The sequence below is a fragment of the Conger conger genome, chromosome 2, assembly GCF_963514075.1.
Source record: "Conger conger chromosome 2, fConCon1.1, whole genome shotgun sequence".
NCBI classification, from domain to species: domain Eukaryota; kingdom Metazoa; phylum Chordata; class Actinopteri; order Anguilliformes; family Congridae; genus Conger; species Conger conger.
The window spans coordinates 71393929-71414950 of NC_083761.1; the positions used below are offsets into that span (position 1 = coordinate 71393929).

The following is a 21022-nucleotide window of genomic DNA, read 5'->3' on the forward strand; positions in this document are numbered from 1 at the left end:
GACACACACACACACACACACACACACACAGACACACACACACACACACACACACACACACACACACACACACACACACACACACACACACACACACACACACACACACACACACACACACACACACACACACACACACACACACACACACACACACACACACACACACTAACTACTCTGGGCCCTGCACAAACCGCAGAGTCTGCACTGCACTAGGCCCACAAATAAAAAACAAATGTGTCTCCTCGCCCCCATTTAGCCAAGAGCCAATTCCCATTGGCAGACTTCTCTGACAAAACACAGGAAGCGCGAACAGGCTGGACCTGGTTAAATAAAGTAGCCCATTTGTACCCATTATGTGTTATAAAGGCATTTTATTAATGAATATACAATTTGTTTTGATAGCGTACTAGCTTGCAAGAAATTGATGATGATATATTTCGCTAGTCAGGTAGTTTGGCAAGCTGCAGCTACATAGCTTTCAAGAGTTTAATTCAACCAGAATAAGAAACCAATTTTACAGAATAAATTGTGCAATAAAATATGTGGAATGGGTTGTCTGTGGGAATATACTGGCCTACTAAAATATTTGGGTAGCTGGGTCAACACAGGGCCTCTGAATTCTTCTGGATGGATTCCCCTTCAAGAAAGGGAAAGATTTCCCCTTACCACGGTCAACGGCAGGAGAGAAAATGTCTTTATGGAATGCAGGTAGCTCAAATGGTGTGCTTTGAATCTACAACAAATCATGTGATTTGCTAGATCAAACAAACTGCAGGAACTGTTCTTGAAGGATTTCTATGTTTTTTTTGGGTTGAAGTTCTGGTTAATTCAGGCTACCGATATGCCCAAATAGACTTAGAATATAGAATATCTTGACCTGTACTACTGGCTTTTGCATTTATTTCAATGTTTTCAAGTGGTCATGTGAAAAATATTTGGCATTGATATTTTGAAAGTTCTATGTAGTGTCACACTACAATAATCCTCTTTAAAATGGCCACGATGAGGGTGTGAGTGTGAGTCACACACAAAAACTCCCAGCCGAAATGTCACTGCATCCATCTGAAAGACCACGAGGATCCCCTAATCACATCCTCCGCCGTGTGCTTTCGCTGTGCCGCCCTCAGAAGCCGCAGCTAGCAGGGACGCTAATAAAGCGTGTGACTCAACTGAAACACGAAGAGACTCTCCGTGTCAGCGGTGATGAATGGCCGTGAATGCGTCCCTGCTGTGAGCTCCAGGCTTTAGGGGGAACACTCTGCCCCCCTATCCCGCCGTGAAATCAGCGGAAAACGACCAGCGCTGCCCCCACGACCACAGCCCGGCCCGACAGGACCCCTCCGACACCGTCCGACCAGCGAGCTTCACCCCGGTCCTGAACAAACCCTCATGTTTTTAGGAAAAGGGCATAAGCAGGTTAATGAAGAAAACGGGTCATTGAGCTTATCTGTACTCAAGTTCTGCTGTGAGCCTGGAGTGCAATGAGCGCAGTTCCAGGGTAAACTTCGGCACAAAGACCTGCCAGAGGGAACAGCGGTAAGCTACACAGACAGTAATAACCCGTGAGAATAAAAACACAAATGCAGAATGCACATAAGCCAGCGCACACACACACACACATTCACACACACACATACGTACACACAGACAACACACGCGCACACACACGCACACACTCGTACACACACGTACACACACGTACACACACGTACACACACGTACACACACACACACACACGCACACACAGACAACAACCACACACACACGTACACACACACAGACACACACACACACAGACACAGAGACACACACACACACACACACACACACACACACAGACAACAACCACACACACACATACACGCACACACACGCGCACATACACAGACACAGGCACACACACACACGCACACGCACACGCACACACGTACACATACACAGACACACACATACACACACCTTAGAGTGGTTAACACAATGAAAACAGAGTGGATGATCCCTCACCCCCAGCCCCAGAGCTGTCCTGGGTGAAAGGGAAGGGAAAGTTTGAAAGCTCTCCACACTACAGCCCAGTGTGCCTGCTTAAACTGTGACCTCCATCCCTCACAAACGCACCCCCGGAAGGTTCCTCTTGGGGAAAATGACTGAATTAAGACAAAAGAGCCAGTCTGCAGCTTTATCACATGGATTCCATCAGGGTTAGATGACCCTGTGATGAATTGGTTTAACCCCTCAGATTGCCCTCGCCACTGGAGACCATGCTCCCAGCGCAACTCTGGTGCGTACTCTCTCAAGAGTGCTAGCCTTTACAGGTGATCAGCACCAGACGTATTGACAGACTGTGCTATAACCTGCATCACAGAAGTACTGCTGCAGTAAACAATTAAACCCCCAGATGCAGGAATATAACCCACAAAGGCATTAAGACAAGGGGGATTTTCGTTTAATCAGATGTGACAGATCCTCAGTAAGAAAGAACTCCAGGCAGTGTCTCACCCTTAAAACAGCACGTAAGTAGGCGTGGGTGAAATCACTCAATTTTAAACTTAGAAGTGTGTGCGTTCTTTGAACAAAAACCCACGATTAATTGTTTGCGAAAGCACTCGATGCCGGCAGGCGATCTGGACGTCGTTGGTGGGAGGGCGCTCTGTGCGGCCGGGACATGTGGATGCCACCTGCAGGGGCTGATGGGAAACCTCCAGGGCGGGGGCGACGCCTGGGACACCGCCCAGGCCCCTCGCCCCGTCGTGCCCAGTGCCACCGTCACTGAAACCACCGCCTCCGCTCCAGACCTGGGCTTGGGGTTCAAATACTTTCATATACTTTGTTGAGCTTGTCTTGCGTATTTCAATCTAATGCTCTCAAAAAAAAGTTCAAATCCCTGCAATCAGGCCCAAGCAGTTGCTCGATTGCACCAGGGAAGATGAGAAAAGTATTCGCATCGAAAACTGTGACGTATTTCACCCAGGTCTGCTCTGCTCCCACCATTGGTCCAGGCAGGGTAGAGCCACCTGTTTCTACGAGCCCCACCGCCTCCCCCTATTGGCAACCGATCCGCCACGGATTCCAAAGGCGCCGTTTCCAGGCTTTTGAAGTGTTCCCGTAGAGACGGACCCCGACAGGGAGCGAACAGCGTGGGCCCAGGTCCCGGGCTGGGGAGAGCCAAACGGAGAGCCCCCTCTCTCAGAACAGCGTGGGTGGGTGCGGTGGCCAGCACATGTGCGCAGACACTCCATACTTCATAAACCAGCGGGAGGCTCACGCAGAGCCCAGCTCACCAGCTCGATTGCTACATGCTAAAGCATAAAAAGCACATTGATATACAGCTCACGAGCCCCACTGTTGCACGCTAGAGCGTAAAACACACACTGATATACAGCTCACGAGCTCCACTGTTGCACGCTAGAGCGTAAAACACACACTGATATACAGCTCACGAGCTCCACTGCTACACGCTAAAGCGTAAAACACACACTGATATACAGTTTTAGACACAAAATGACACAGGGCTTCAGACACAAGGCTCAGTAATCAACGTCCCAGCAGCGTCATGTCCCACATCGCCCCTCACTGTTTTCAGAGGGGATTTGTGTTTGTTCAGTTTGCCTCAAGCGCACCGACCTAGCTTTACATATGCGTATGCGTTTTTCTGTGAATGTTATGCATACTTCCCGTGAACGTTTCAACATCACGGCATTTCATTTTCTGTCAACACCGTGCACCCGAGCCCAGACAAGACACGGACATTCACTGCTGCTGCGGGTTGGAGAGCAATTCCACACCTTCAACCAGCTGCCTTACTGATGTGGTAGATTTCAGTGCCAAGTCAAATAACACAGTTACCTACACAAAGCAAACTGCTTTCCCCAGTACACAGTTATTTCCTCTATGGCTGAACGATCTTGAGATCTGACGTTGCCACCTTTCAGATGACCTTATCTTAATTCTGCTGTGGCTGCTCTTCTGGAAACCTTCATCTCATTGGCCATAGCTGGATGATTAATCCTGGAAGAAGTTTTTTTTTTTACTCGGCTATTCGAAGCACAAATAGCCGCAAAGAAGCTTCGTAACTCCCTTTGCCGCAGAGTCAGGGACATTTGACCCAAGAGGCAAGAGGTCCTATCCTAAACATGCTCCAAAGCCCTGACCAAACAGCAAAAGCAGACTACAAAAGAAACACACCAAAAAACAACTGCCTAATCAACACCCTTCCCCGCTTTCTGGTAAACTCCAAGCAAGCAGCAGACAATTCCTAATCTAGAGAAAAAAACTGCATTAGCTTCATAAGATTAGGCCTACATTTCAACACCTTTAGCCCACTGGCTGTACTGAATGGAGGTACTCTGAAAACACCTCACGTTCTGTGTCATCTTTCACATATTCAGAATTTCATTACTTGTACATGCATGGACCTGTCTGCACTTGTCATGTAACTCAAACCACTGTGTATCCAACAGAATAAAGCAAACCACTTGATTAAAAGGACTTTCCAGCACAATTACATTTCCTTAAAGAGCAGAAACAGCTGAAACTAGGAGTGGGCGGTATACCGGTATTAACATGTTTAATACTATTAAGGCACAGTGTCACAACATGGATTTTACAAGATTGGGGACATTGCGACAGAGAAAATAAAATGAGGTTGTGAAAATTTTGGGAAGGGACTTTTAAGTAAAACACAGGACTGCAGTAAAACCGATGCCTGGGAATCAGCGTTTGGCATTACTTGGCATCGTATTAGCCTATCTTAGCATGGCAGGAGAGCAAGAAATGCTCCAATTCGCCGGGATCCAAAAGGAAATCCATAGCTAAATATAACACAAGGTGACAAATCAGATGCCAATCCCACAAATTAATTGTGTAGTAGCAAGCATTAGCGAACATCACAAGCTAACGTTATACCTAACTAGTATCAATCAAACTCTACTGTTTGACCATGTCGGTGAGCAAGTTCAGTGACCTCCACTGGTTGATTGGGCACCCATGTAGACCGCATGTCAAAACTCCATATGGAAGGTCTTCCTCTGACCCCAGTCTGCGTGAGCTAATCTGCAGCCTGTGCTGTGGGGAAAAGAGGCAACTGGCGAGGCCACGTGTTTCAGAAGAGAACCGCAGACATCTACACGCTCCCAATTCGGCAGTGGGGTTCACAAATGCACGTGGCGGTGTATAACTGGACATTCCAAATTGGACTGCTGGGAATTTGACCATGTTCACCAAATTTATGTTGAAAAATAATCAAATTGCACAATAAAAATATCACTGAGTTTTACGGTGTCAAAATATTGGGGAATGAATTTTAGGCCATACCCGGCGCTGGAACCACTACAAAGGATAGGAGACGTCCGGCTTCACCTCAAAGCGCTCTGCATCAACGGGCCAGCGGTCTGCAGTTACACGGTTCAGTCCTCACTGGCATCCTGGACCTGCTACCACTGCTCTTCAAGAACAACCCGGTCCAGATGTATCGCACAGAACCCAAGCCAAGACCCAGCGGTGAGACCAGAGCCTGGACAGCTCCCTGGCAGGAGGCCTCACGAAGCCTGTAAACATCCCAGAGCTGAACCTGTGACACATCATTCTTCTCCTCCAATGGAAAGAAGACATTACTCATGATGTCACAAGTGGGCCCATGCCTGAAAGAACAAGATGGCGTCTCTGTGCCATAGCCCCTCTGTGAGAGTTCAGCACTGAAACCACTGTGCACTGATGCATCTGTGCTACGAACGGACAGGTATTCTGCACAATTAGCTCTGAGCTGTTAAAATTGGCCAGAAGGGAACATACGTATGGGAACATGAGTTTGATGGATGATTAAAAGAGCTTGAATATTCTGAATATTCTGAATGGTGAAACGCTGAGTACCTCCAGCACATGGTCACCTGCATTCGTTAAGCCTGAGTAATTAAAACGTATCCAGTTTGGATGGAGCAAAAACCAGGACCAACTCTGGCACTCCAGGAACAGGGTTGCCTACCCCTAGTGTACTCTACTGTAATCAACAACAAGCGATGCCTTTTTCAGCCTATGCTGCTCCAATGTAGCAAAGAATTTAGCATCTGGATCTGACATCTCTCTTCAGAGGGAAGCGGAGCTGAGCAGCCTGTGTGGTTCTGCCGCGGGAGGAAAGCCCTGCAGGAGGGGAGATGAGCTCCAGTCCAATGAAAGAGAAAACAGCTAGCCCCTCCGTTTGCCGGGCTGGTGGACGGTTCAATTGACGGAGGACACTCTTTTGTTTGTTGTTTTGCAAATCCTTTCTCCCTGTCCGCCTAACGCCCCCCCTGTCCACACTGCTGAAAACCCCGCTCATTGGTGACAGCCCCCTGTCGGCGGCCCGACTGGAGGTCCTTCACGTTATTGTTCGCCCACTCTGGGGAGGTACAGGTCTCCAGCGGCGACAGAGTGGCGGGTGAGGCCGAGGCGGATGTGGGAGGAGTCGTATAGGAAGTGGGAGGAGCCGAAGAGCATGATTGATTGCAGGCCAGGCATGCATCACACTTCCATTGATGCCCAGTCACTGTCATTCTCCAAATATCTCCAACACAGTGCCAGGCTGGACTCTCTGCTTCAATGGCAGTTGGTAAGTACTACAGGTTAGCTGACATTAGGGACACAAGAACACATGCAAGAGCTTACTGGCCTACAGGCAGGGAAGGTACTGACACAAAATAAAAACACATTTTTAAAATGTGTATTATTATGGAAAAAACACTATAAAATTCACATGGGTGGCCATATCATTTATGTACAAGCAGCTTGGAGTTACTTCAAGTGTATTTTCTTGCTTTCAACCAAGAATCTGTCAATGTCGGCATTCAAGCCATTGCCAGACATGTCTGCAAGTATCTAAAATATTCCTCATTGGACACAAAAATTGACAAAAAAATGAAACTATAATGAAAAAAATCCAGAAAGTGAACTACCCCTTTAAGCACGTCGTAAGGAAATTTGTCATGTCTTTCCCTTCTTTGTGTGTTTATCATTACTAGATCTTCACTGTAAAAGAGAACTTGTTCTTAACTATTGCATTAACCTGTTCTATAAGTAATAATAGCACTAATGCAAACACGACTGCTGACTATAACTTTAGGTTGTGTTTGCAGTGGAGCACAGGCATTAACACAAGTCTGCTGTACCTTCATGTGGAAGGAAGATAAAGTGGGCGGACGCTGAAGACCTTGAGATGACCTCAGAGGCACAAGGCCAAAATCGAAATGCTCATGCAGCCGAAAGCGTACCGTAGCACATGGGAGTTCTGTTGCATGTGAAGTCCGGCATAGAGGAAGCCCTAGTCTCATTACTCTTTGTGCCTGAAAGCACCTACAGTAGGTCAAGATAGAGGAACACGACCTACTCTATTCCCACAATCATTCACCCCCACCTCTGCAAAACCCCCATCTCACCCTCGAACGGAGCTCCGTCCGTCAGATTCTGGCCGGGGCCCAGATGTTCTGTGTTTTTCTCCATCTATGTAAGATGGCAGAAAGCCTCGAGTCCGAGTCAGGGGTGAACCTGTCAGGCAGGCTGTGAGGAACTGCAGCATCACCACTGACCCAAAAAAAGACTTCGGTTCCCAAAAGTTTCTAAATATGTACATGAGCGCAGCAAACCGAAGACAGCCGCGCAAGGTCCTGGGACAACCTCGGCTGCTCCGCCCGGGAGCATAAATCCCCCGTTCGGCACGCGTTCAGGGCCAGCTCAGAGCCTCCCAAAAACAGTTACTGAGGGATTTGTGGAACAAGACACTGGAAAGGAACTGCAGCCTGCTCTCCTGTTGATCACAAGTTTGAAATACCCACCACATTAAGATGTGGACACATAGTGATAGTTGTGATGTTTATCATTCATGTTCATTATTATAAAGCAAAGCTTGTGGTTATAACTAGGGCAGGGGACACTAGTGTGGTTTTTCAAGCTCACCACAACAGCATACAGTATTAGACAGCAGCACCTCACACAAACGCTCTCTGTTGCATATTAAGGCGAAAAAAAACAACTACAGTCACAACCGTTCTTGCAGTTTAACTTGAGCTGCCCGTGACAGGCTGGGGAGACGCTACGCTGTGGAAGAAGGGAATGATAATGACCACCAGGATTATAGCAGGATGAATCCCCTGACCGTCCGATTAAGGCACGGTGTTAATGACCTGGGAACAGCTGCAGAGGAAGAGACGTGGAGATTAATCAATCCTCTGGCTTCCCGCGAGTGTGGCGCGCCACCATTAGCGGGTTTATTTGTTCTGACGACTGTTTGGTTGAACGGGACTGGGACCCCGCTCGGCATGCTGGGACGGCTCATCTGCGAGGCCACTCCCTTCAGGCATAATAAACACTTTCCAAACCCCGCCGTTTATTTGTAGCTCATTAAGGCCCAGCACATTCTGCTGATCCAGTAGAGAGCACGGGATCTAGTTAGCACCTAGAAAGGGCTGCAGACTTTCTGTAATAGAAAGAGGCCTACGCAGTCCTCCCACAGACGGCCATGTTCCTCACGGAAACATTTACATGTGCGCCGCACGGGACTGCACCCAGTCAAGCAACTGTTTTCACAGATTATGAAAACATTTCATAAAAATGAATATCTTAATAATGAATACTATCTTAATAATAGATTCGCCCTGTGAATAAGCACAGCGTTCACAAGGCTGTTAGTCACTCGTGGGCTGACGTCATAGCGTAGTTGAGAAATGTCAACATCAATAAAGTGAGAAAACGTAGAGAATCTTTTATCGGTTGCTTCTCAAAGCGCTTCACGGTGAATTTGACGTCCATCACCACCGACGTGCAGCACCCACCTGGGCGGCACAGACTGAGGCAGAGTACAGCAGAGTACAGCAGAGTACAGCACGCGGGGTTTTTAATGTGCCTTTTCCTCCTGCAGTCACTCAGCGTATTCCTCCAGGCCTGTCTCCCTGTGGGCCCGTTCCCCACGCCGAGGCCACAGAGCCCAAACCCCGGTCCTGCGGCTCTTTCCTGCCCCCTATGACATCACCCTGTACAAATACTGACAGAATATTGTCTCTCGATACAAGGAGATGGACGTGGAGTTTCCGAGCTAATCGAGTGCAGGTTACGCAAAGGTCATCGGTGGAATATTTGATGTGTGAGCGCATCGGGGGAGTCATCATAAGTGCATGGACTATTTATGAAATACTAAATTGGAGCGAGGGGGGGGGGGGGGGGGGGAATCAAGACAAAAAAAGCAATGAGTAATTCCTTTGAAAGGTTTATGAGGAGGGTGCTTTGGGGGCAAGGCCGACATGGAAACTCTTTTTGATTAAGTAACATCAAATAGGCAGGGAGCGCACTGAAAATACAGGAACTCATCTATGCGTTTGATCAGTCCAAGTCTCTCGTGCCTGCCCTTTCAATGGAGCTCATAATCAACGAGCAAGGAACCTGGACATCGAGGGGAAGCACTGTGTGCGTGCATGTGTGTGTGTGTGTGTGAGTGAGCACGTGTATGCATGTGTGTGTGCATGTGTATATGCATGCATGGGTCTGTGTGTGTTTGTCAGTATTTACATTTCTGTGTGTGTGTGTGTGTGTGTGTGGTTGTGGTGTGTGTGTGAGAGGCACTCTGGGCTCTCTCCCTGTCTGTATCACTGATAGAGCCATATAGGGAGAGCCACTGAGCCCCATGTTGGACACTGTTCCCTAGAGCACAGCCTTCCACCCTTCCGAATAAACACAGCATTTACAAGGCTGTCACTCCTGAGCTAGTGACACGCACTGATGTCATAGTTAGAGGCCAAAACTGAGAAATATCAACACAAATAAAGTGAAATGTCTGTTTTGGAGCTAAAAAGCTACATGTTGTCCACACACATTATGAACACACTGTGACAGAAGCAGCCATATTGAAGTCACAAGAACTGAGTAACTTTCAACACCCTTTTTAACGCATGCGGACTGAATAAATGACTGTGTGTCACAACCATATCCACATGCTGAACATATTTATCTTTTTTTGGTTGGTTGTCAATGTTTGCCATCTGAAAAAGACATTTCCGCAAGTGAAAAGGCCCTTGGCGCGTATTCACAGCACGGCTCCGCTGATGAATATCACCTGTGCAGTGTCTGTGTGGTTCTGGCCCTGTGGTTCACCGGTGAGTGCTGTCTCTGGCCCTGCGGTTCACCGGTGAGTGCTGTCTCTGGCCCTGTGGTTCACCGGTGAGCGCTGTCACTGGCCCTGTGGTTCACCGGTGAGCGCTGTCTCTGGCCCTGCGGTTCACCGGTGAGCGCTGTCTCTGGCCCTGCGGTTCACCGGTGAGCGCTGTCTCTGGCCCTGCGGTTCACCGGTGAGCGCTGTCTCTGGCCCTGTGGTTCACCGGTGAGTGCTGTCACTGGCCCTGTGGTTCACCGGTGAGTGCTGTCTCTGGCCCTGCGGTTCACCGGTGAGCGCTGTCTCTGGCCCTGTGGTTCACCGGTGAGCGCTGTCTCTGGCCCCGCGGTTCACCGGTGAGCGCTGTCTCTGGCCCCGCGGTTCACCGGTGAGCGCTGTCTCTGGCCCCGCGGTTCACCGGTGAGCGCTGTCTCTGGCCTCGTGCCGCTGTGCTAGCTCTCGTCCTCATCTCCCCAACGCGGCGGGAAACGGTCCTGGAACGAACCCGTGAGCCGCGGCTTCACTCCACCGGGCCGCTGACCTTCATCACTGCCCTCCTCCTCTGCCTCTTCCCAAAAAGGAGAGAGCGAGAGGCAGCCCTCGCTGTCCCGGAGTCAGAGGTCAAGGCTGAGCCCCTGCCTTCGCCAGCACTTACTCTATTTATAGGGAAACACAGCCATGAACTCAGATTCACTCACGTCACCCGCAAAGAGAAGGACACAAGGAGGAGGTGGCCGTAAAAAGCTAAGAATCGGACCAGCAAGGGAGAATTCATCCTTTCATCCACTGTTTTAACTCCTCTCCTCACATCAGTGAGGGATTCTGCCATTCCCTTACTCCTTCTTTCCATTTTTTAAAGGTTTAAAGTCCAAAATACAGTTCCTAGAAAATAGTTTGAAGCGCAAATGCTTCATGGCTATAGAAACGGCCTCCCCACGCTTACCCTCGTAAAATCATGGCAGGTCTAATGAACCACACATCTGTGCCTCTCCTTCTCAGACGCGTGGAGCAGGAAGCGTGCGTGCGGTGGACGGGATACCTCATTGCACCTCAAAACGGCGTGCCTCTACAGCCGAGCGCGGGGTGCAGAGAGGAGCGGGCCGATCGGGCGGCAGCGCTCCGTAAATGTGTCATCGCTCCTGTCCCACCAGGGCTGACCCCGGCGGGGGCCAGGGGGCGGGCGGGACACGGTCGCTGACTCGGCCTGTAAATCAGCCGTGGGGGCCCCCCCCGGGGCCACGTCTCCTCCGGCCCCGGCCGTTTGAAGTCCTTCCCAGGCCCTTTTCCCACCTGTCCCGCCCTGCAGGGACCCGCCATCTTTTCCATTACTCACCCGGGGACCGTGTGTAACCCGGCCACGCGGTCACGCTCCTGAACTCTGAGCAGCGCTGTAAATTCAGCCTGCTTCAAGGTGCAGCGTTTCGCCATCAGGCTGATCCTGAAGCCCACTGCTCCTCACTCCTGCTCCTCAGGGCTGCTCCTGATAAGAGTGAGCAGTGCGCCTCAGGGCTGCTCCTCCAGGCTGCTCGTGATAAGGGTGAGCAGTGCACCTCCTGCTCCTCAGGGCTGCTCCTCCAGGCTGCTCGTGATAAGGGTGAGCAGTGCACCTCCTGCTCCTCAGGGCTGCTCCTCCAGGCTGCTCGTGATAAGGGTGAGCAGTGCACCTCCTGCTCCTCAGGGCTGCTCCTAATAAGAGTGAGCAGTGCACCTCCTGCTCCTCAGTGCTGCTCCTGATAAGGGTGAGCAGTGTGCCTCAGGGCTGCTCCTCAGGGGTGCTCCTGATAAGAGTGAGCAGTGCACCTCCTGCTCCTCAGGGCTGCTCCTAATAAGAGTGAGCAGTGCACCTCCTGCTCCTCAGGGCTGCTCCTAATAAGAGTGAGCAGTGCACCTCCTGCTCCTCAGGGCTGCTCCTAATAAGAGTGAGCAGTGCACCTCCTGCTCCTCAGGGCTGCTCCCGATAAGGGTGAGCAGTGCACCTCCTGCTCCTCAGGGCTGCTCCTAATAAGAGTGAGCAGTGCACCTCCTGCTCCTCAGGGCTGCTCCCGATAAGGGTGAGCAGCGTGCCTCTCAGCCCTGCTACTGAGCCCACGGTCACAGTGTGTGATGGGCTCACGCTGCTACAGATGTTACCTTAACAAAAAAACATTACAGCCAGTGCACTCAGGGCTTTACAGCCAGTGGATTCAGGGCTTTACAGCCAGTGGATTCAGGGCTTCTGGGAACTGCATGACTTCGTTTCAGATAAAGTTTAGTTTCAATAAAAACTGCTCTCAATCCCAATTCTCAGTTACAGCATCCTCTTTCATGGAAAAACTTAGGTCATACTTTAAATCAAGGAGGATAAACACACACACACACACACACACACACACAAGACATACGATCATCTTGCTCAATAAGGCCAGAGGAGAGCAGGCTAAAACAATATCGCAGTGCCTTGCAGTGACTGGGGCAGACCAGTGATGATCACACACCCAGCTATTCCCAGCACTGGACCCTTTAGGCTGATTCCACTGGAAGGGCATTTTCTGCTATGCAGCCTGTGCTTTCTGAGACAGCCAAACACATTACATTACCTAGCCATCTCGCCTAATGTGCAGCAAGCAATAAAAAATAAACAAGGACTGTATATATAAACCTCCATATTTGCGCAGGGCTTTCATGCTAAAGGTCTTGTGTGGTGCAGTACGGTTATTACTCCAAGTTCCACAGTCCTTTGGGGTGAGGGTGTGGGGTTGGGGGGGGGGATCCGAGTTTCCCCCGCCAGATGCACACGTCGACCCCAAACGCAGGGCCTGGGACTCTTTAGGGAGAACAGCAATCATGTCATCACTTTCACACATGGAGGAGAAAGAAAAGCACGTTTAGAGGAATAGCCGTCTGTAATTACAGGGCCTCCGGAGCTGTGGCATTGTGGCACGCCTCGACAACGCCAAGAAAAGCACCGGGGAACTAATGAACCTGGAGCTGCGTTCTGCTATCAGCGCCGTTAACCTGCTCTCTTGTTCCCGCCCGCCTCCGCAGCTCCCCCGCGCTCCGCGTCGCCCCCGTTCCTGACGAGAGGGAGGGAGACCGGGGTCCCCGAGTGTGACGACCCCGCCCCTGACTCACCGTTCTGCTCCTCCAGCTCGTTGCCGATCTCCTGGCCCATGTGTTTCTGCCGGCTGATGACAGCAGACAGGGCCTCCAGACCAGCGTCCTGCTCTGCACAGAGAATAAGGACAGAGTTTCAGCACGACTATACCCTCAAACCCCACTACAGTACATACAGAGACACAGAGTCACTGCCCAATACCATCACCCCTCCTGTCCCCATACCCGTTCTGCTCTGCACAGAGAATAAGGACAGAGTTTCAGCACGACTATCCCCTCACACCCCACTACAGTACATAAAGAGACACAGAGTCACTGCCCAATACCATCACCCCCCTGTCCCCATACCCGTTCTGCTCTGCACAGAGAATAAGGACAGAGTTTCAGCACGACTATCCCCTCATACCCCACGACAGTACACACAGAGACAGAGACACCCCAATCACCCCTCCTGTTCCCATAACCGTCCTGCTCTGCACAGAGAATAAGGACAGAGTTTCAGCACGACTATCCCCTCATGCCCTACTGTCCACATCCCCTACAGCCACCAGCTATGAAGAGACTTATCCTAAAGCTACAGTGGCTGCACAAAGATCTCAGCACTGACTTCAATGAAATAGATGAGGGCTGCCCAAGCCTATTCCTAGAGATCTACCTTCCTATAGGCCTTCACTCAAACCCTAAGAAAGCTCACCTCATTCAACAGCTAGAAATCACGTTCAGCTGCTAATGAATATAATCAGGTCTGCCAAATTAGGCTTGAAATGAAAACCTGCAGGACGCTCTGCAGGAGCAGGGTGGGTTAGGGAGCAGCTTCGGACTGAAAGCATAAGGAAAGCAGTGCATCTTCTGATCAGCTTAAGATCACAAAATGTTCTGCAGCTCTGAGCAGTGTATACTTTCAGGCCGTGCAGCTGTTACACAAGCCAACTTCACTACCTCCTCAGCCCAAAATCAGCTGTGCCACCAGCCAGCACTACGACACCCACACCCCTGCTTCAGCAGCTCTCCCACACAGTCCTGCAGCCTGGAGCTATTTCAGACCCAACAGTCCTACACGGTACTACAGGGCCCAGATAACAGAGGAGAACCATACCTCTCACACACAGCCCTGCAGCCTGGAGCTATTTCAGACCCTACAGTCCTACACGGTACTACAGGGCCCAGATAACAGAGGAGAACCATACCTCTCACACACAGCCCTGCAGCCTGGAGCTATTTCAGACCCTACAGTCCTACACGGTACTACAGGGCCCAGATAACAGAGGAGAACCATACCTCTCACACACAGCCCTGCAGCCTGGAGCTATTTCAGACCCTACAGTCCTACACGGTACTACAGGGCCCAGATAACAGAGGAGAACCATACCTCGCACTGATGACAAGTCCAAAGTGTGCAGTTTCTGTGTATAGAGGACAATCCCCCCTGGAGCAATGTGCGATTAAGGGCCTGTGTGGGGTTAAGAGCCTTGCTCAAGGGCTACACTGATCTTATTGTGGCAACATTGGGGCTTGAACTGCCAACCTTTGCCACTAGCACAGGGGTGCACAACTATGTGCTGGTTTTTGTTCCAACATGTTTCCTTCATTTTAGTTTTCTAACCACTCTATAAACTACACTGGTTCACACCTGCACCAGATCAGTCAAATCTTTAGGATCCACTAGCAGTCTGTGATTGTAGCTGGTGCTTATACACATATCAGATTTAGACATGATTGAGCTAATTTAGGAATTAAGAGCAGAAGTTGCTGCTAAATCCTGAAACAGATCGGCCCTTGCACCCCTGCACTAGGCTATAGGCTGTCCTGTGAGTGAGTGAAATGCACCTCTTCTGGCGTATGGAGGAGGTGAGTATGAAGGAGCGGGGGGGGGGGGGGGGTGCTTCCAGAGAGCCGCACACAGGAGGCTGAGGGAGGCTGTGAAGCTACGCGGGGTGCCCATGTGAGACAGGGGCCTTCGCTCTACACCCCGCGCTGTGATTGGAGGATGTGAACTCTGAAGCCTGCAGGGACTCCCCAGGTGAAATCATAAAAACAATAACGGAATACTAAATTCCCCTCAAATGAGCAATTTGGAAGGAGGAAGCAATTTCCTGCGCTGTGATTTCATGGGGTAACAATCTGGGGGAACGGCGGGGGAGAGGACGGGGCGCTCGGCTCCAGGCCTGACGGTGCGGTGCGGCCCGGATGAGTCACGGCAGGCAGCGGCCCTGAGTACGCGGCTACGGCTGTTAGCGGGGGAACGGCACACAGGGGCAGGCTTGTACAGCGTTAGTGGGCCGACGGCCTGTATATGAGTATATATATGCTGCTGTTAGCGAGGGAACGGCACACAGGGGCAGGCTTGTACAGCGTCAGTGGGCCGACGGCCTGTATATGAGTATATATATGCTGCTGTTAGCGAGGGAACGGCACACAGGGGCTTGTACAGCGTCAGTGGGGCGACAGCCTGTATATGAGTATATATATGCTGCTGTTAGCGGGGGAACGGCACACAGGGGCTTGTACAGTGTCAGTGGGCCGACGGCCTGTATATGAGTATATATATGCTGCTGTTAGCGGGGTAACAGCTACAGGGGCAGGGGCTTGTACAGTGTCAGTGGACTGACGGCCTGTATATGAGTATATATATGCTGCTGTTAGCGGGGGAACGGCACACAGGGGCAGGCTTGTACAGCGTCAGTGGGCCGACGGCCTGTATATGAGTATATATATGCTGCTGTTAGCAGGAGAACAGCACACAGGGGCAGGCTTGTACAGCGTCAGTGGGGCGACAGCCTGTATATGAGTATATATATGCTGCTGTTAGCGGGGGAACGGCACACAGGGGCTTGTACAGTGTCAGTGGACTGACGGCCTGTATATGAGTATATATATGCTGCTGTTAGCGGGGGAACGGCACACAGGGGCAGGTTTGTACAGTGGGCCGACGGCCTGTAGGGGGCGCTCCTGGGGGAACGCTCCCACGCCCGGCGGCTCATATAGCGCGTCGGCGTCCTGCGTGCCAGCCGCGTGACGCCGCGGCAACGTGGCCGGGCGCTGGGAACCGCCTCCCCGCCAAACGTTCCGCAGAAAGTCCCGCTCCGCTCGTAAACCTCCAGGCGGGTTTTTACCATCCCGACGCAACGGGCCTGAAAACACAGACACTGCGCTGGCACGGGGCTGGCCAATAAAAACACTAATGAAGGCGCGGCAAGGGGCGGAGCACAGGGGAACCGCGCGCTCGGCGGGATATCAAAGGCACCGAAGTCAGGGGGGCTCGCGTGAGACCACCCTCAAGTATGACTTATGCTTATATGCACGTGTGTGGATATGCGCGCGTGTGTGTGTGTGTGTGTGTGGATATGCGTGTGTGTGTGTGTGTGTGTGTGTGTGTGTGTGGATGTGGATGTGCACGGGCATGTGTATGTGTAAATTAATGCTCATGCATATGTGAATGCGTATGCAGAAGTGTAAGGGTAAGTGTGTATGGAGGAACAGAATAAGCCAGAATGAACCAGGAGAATCAGGTGTACTGAAGGCAGTCTTATTCTCAGGGCCCTGCCAGCCCTCAGGGACTCAGTATGGTCTGAGTGAGGGGCATTCATGCGGTAAATATCCCAGCAGGCTGCGCATGAGGACGATCAGTGCCCTCAGCTCGGGGAGCTAATGCACCGAGGGCGACGGAACAGTGCAGTTAGCGTCGGCGCCCCCCATTGGCTGCTCACCTTCGATGATGCGCTTCTGCTGCTGCTTGATCTCGCCGAAGCCCAGCCCCCGCGTCTCCTCGGGCTCCTCGATCAGCCAGGGGTTGGCCGGGGCCCCCTGCGCCCCTCCCCCCGTCATCAGGGTGGACCTGCGGGGCACGGCGTGTCCGTCAGTCAGTCCCTCCCGCGCACCTCAGCGGCGGGAATAACGCACCGCAGTCGCGTGAAGTTCTGAAGTGATGATCACATAACCTAACACCTAACGTGCGCACTCAGAAACCAAAAAGTGTGCGCCACCCCTTCAATAAAAATAATACCATTTCCTCCTTCAAACGCTATAGATGAGGACTCCAGAGGAGGTATGTTATTTATGTATCTAGGCCTAGGCTTTTCGACAAGACTTGAGGTTTTTTTGTGCGATTCTGTGCAGTAAACAGTGGTGGATAATTATGTGCAGGCTCAGTGGCTGCAGATGAACTTAATAGCAACAAAGCGTCAGGCTGCAGAGGGGCCTGTTGGGGTTGCATTAAGAATGTTATGTGGTTTTATGCTATTCTTATGCTAATCAACAAAAGCTGGGTCCAAACCTTGATGCTTCAAGGTCCTTTCTGAAGCAGGGGGACTGCCTCAGACAGAGCTCCAGTCATGAGCACAGCGCCATCTACTGGCTAGATGGCAGCATCACTTCTGAGACGCAAACAGACTTTATCAGAGCGTTTCTCTGCACACAAGGTGGCTATTCCTAGCTTTTCGGCCCACTGTTTAGCTGCATTTTCAGCCCTCATTAAATAACTACAAGAAATTAAATTGGTCCAATTACGGCGGAAGTTGGTTGAAACAAGTTCATGCTGAGGTGAGGCCACAAATCCTCGTCTGTAGCTCTGAAAGAGGATGTCGTCCCTGGATATTACATCAAAACCTCATTTTCCCTGCAGAAGACACTGGTTGGACCACAGTCCATCTAATGGCAGATACCCACCCATAAGTGGCTGTGGACATGGGCACACCACTAAGGCCAGGAACTATAACAATAGCAACACCTCGTAAATTCAGATAGATTTTGATTGGCTCTCAGTGTTTCATCATTTATGCAGCTGGAAAAAATCGCTCTGAAAGAGATCCCAACGATATTGTTTGTCACTGTCATTGTCGTTAGTGTGGTGTGGACTCTACCGTTCACTTAAATTATTATTAAAGCTATGATTTTAGCTATAGTCCTTGGTGCAGATGGGCCTTTATAGTGCCAGTCACTCTGCCAGAGCTCTGTGTCACTGATGTTTGTGAAAGTTGTGACCTCACCCACGCTGCCAATACCAAAAAATCGAAAGTATCCCCCCCCCCTTAGCCTGTTTCTAATCAATCTCCGTTGGTTATTCCGTTGGTTTCTGTGCCCGTGTTTGGGACATAGTAAATAGAAACGAGAGTAAACACATGAGCGCATCGCAGCGGGTCCTGTTCAACCAGTTTATAGCTAGGCTACGTCTGAATGTCACACAAACACATGATGCTCTGAGTGACCATAGGAAACGACCAAGCTGAAGAAGCAAGCACACATCAGGATTACTTGACCGTTGTCATGGAAAGTCCTTCCAACGTACACTGCAAAACTACACCGAATGATTTCATTTCAATCACGTTTACATCATACGAAGTAAATAGAAGTTTCGTCAACAACAGATTATTTTCTTAGATAGATAAATGTAATTCACTTACAAACAAGAAAAAACCCCACCATAGACTTGTTTGAAATACAGAAACTGAACTTTAGAAGGAATAAAAGAGGAATTTAATTTACAGATTCAGCTGCACACCAAAGTTTGAGCAAATGCTTATGCTGGTTCAGAACAGACTGTCCTCGACTGGTGCTAATCAGGGTTGCTCACCTCAGCTGAATGTTTTCAGTTTTTCTCTTTTGGACTACACACAAGAAGAGGTGATTTGAGGCTATTTCAAGCACTGTCTCTCTTCTGCAATAAGCCACAACTAATCTGCTGCCAGCCACGACCAGAGGTGAGCACCGGACACTAATTTTTCTGACGTGTTTGGTAACTACCTCACTGCAGAACCACAGGAAAGCAACCCACTTCCTCCCAGTGCTCATCCTGCCAGGTTAGCAGTGTGAAGATGAAAGTTTATCCAATTAACCACCCGCTGAGCAAGCCCAGTTAATCGAGCTGATCCCACAACCCGGGCAAACAGGAGTGCCGCTCGGTCCGGCGTCTGGGGGCCACATTTAACTAATTACAACTTTCTGCCTTACGACCAAATATAAAAGAGACGGTTTTGGGGAGGGAAAGAAGGGGGTGCGGGGGGGGGGGGGGTAGGTTTTAAGCTTTGAAGGAGGAGCACCATGTCCTTTTCTGCTTGATTAAAGACTAATCTTCCACAAATGTATTGTTTCATGAATATGGTAACCCCCCACCCCCTAATAAAATGAAATGGCTTAGATTAGTCAAGCAGGGCTAATACCCACACCCCAGAGAAAGACCACACACTTGCCACCTCCCCCCCTCCCCACCCCCACCCCCAAAACCCCATTTTAGAGTCATAAAAAATGTTACGCTGGTGTGCCTTAAAACAGTAAAGACCCATAATGACGAAAATTAGTTGGAATTTGACCAACATCACCAGAATAGTTGTAACAGGTCTAATAAATATTAAATCTTTACCTCAACTTCTAACGGCTAAGCAACTACATGAATTCATCTAACATAGTAAGGCAGTAAAATATGCTGAAGGAATTACTTTCAGACTAATAAAGATTTTAAAACCTCGCATTTTGATCAATCATTGATTTTCTCCTCACTTCACCAACACGTCGTCTTACTCCTGTCTTTGCCTGCGAGGCACACGGTGTTATTTGGGCCTCCTGGCCCCTAGAAGGCCATTGAGAAAGAGCCTGATGCTGTTTGGCAGGAGAGCCGGACCTTTCATTCGCAAAAAAAGAGAGGGCAGAGGAAGCTAAGGGTACGGCGGCACAACTGCCCTCGCCTTCCTGTCCGAATACACGTCACGCCGATCGCCCGGTTCAGGCTCAACGCAGAGTAATGACCGCCCTCTCCTCGCGCTACTGTACCCGGCTGTCGGCGGGATTAAGGGCAGCGAGCACACGGGACACGGCCGACGGCGTACAGCTCCTCGCGCCAGAGGATGTGGCCACGGCGGACGGTGTCGGGGTGCGAACCCGGGGTTAGCGGCCCCCCGCGCTCTGTCTGAGGACACGGCCAGCGTGTGGTCGCCAGCGCAGAACGCTTAACGAGCGAGCGAGTGTGAAAGGGCACGGCCACTTTCCGACCGGCCCGCGGGTCACGCGGCAGGCCAGGCCAGGTCAGGAGGAAGGAATGTGAATGTCTGACCACGGTCGCGACTGGTCAACTCTCACTGAAACCACCCGTCCCTCAGGCATACGGCATATTTAAGAGTACAGGTACACTCGGAAATAAAGCCACTGTGGAGAAGCGTTTTTTGTTCCTAAATGTACCAAGAAGGTACAATAATGTTCTATTTGGGAGCTAAAACGTACCTTTCACAAACAAAAATGGTATTTATTGGTTTGGGGTACAGTTATATGTACCTATAGGGTACCACCCATGTCACAGAAGTTTGTACATTTATTGTGCCTGAGAGAGCAGATGTACCATACTACCTGCATAACGCTTCAAAAGGAAGACATACATTTGTTGTTAGCTTGTTTAGTTTTAACCAAACTCAAACCAAACATGCCTCTATTGGGAGAGGATGGTCGAAGTACCTTGAAGACTCTGGCTCTGTGACATCACCCCTGAACATTGCGTTGAGCTGCTTCTCCCTCGTGACAAGATCATCCACAAGGTTCTGCCTTCTGTCCGCTTCCGCCTGCATTCTGAATGTTTTGTCGAGTTAAGGCCGCTTAACTCAAAATCATTTTCAACACTGCATTAAACAGACACGGGATGCAAAAACTGGAGGAAGAACAGTACTGCAATAAGGATTTCATTTTTTGTAGCACACTGCCCCCTACTGGCAAATGGTAAAAACAGAGTTCCCCAACATTTAGAATGAATCTATCTGGGCTTGTTTACTCGCCTAATAATTGTTGTTTCCAGGATGTTAAGCGCATTCCTCCTCAGATAGGAGGGCCGGCCACTGAAAAGG

The 21022-nt window shown here is 50.3% G+C and overlaps 1 protein-coding gene across 1 annotated transcript in view; it reads right to left on the reverse strand.

Annotated features, from left to right (window-relative positions):
- The window catches only part of stx8 (syntaxin 8), a 45961-nt gene that overhangs the window by 23360 nt on the left and 1579 nt on the right, over positions 1-21022 (reverse strand). Inside the window, exons 4-6 of the mRNA XM_061232139.1 lie at positions 20640-20750; positions 16910-17037; positions 13221-13313 (exon numbers count right to left, since the gene is read on the reverse strand). Coding sequence (XP_061088123.1) covers positions 13221-13313; positions 16910-17037; positions 20640-20750 — 332 coding nt within the window. The remainder of the gene's footprint in view (positions 1-13220; positions 13314-16909; positions 17038-20639; positions 20751-21022) is intronic.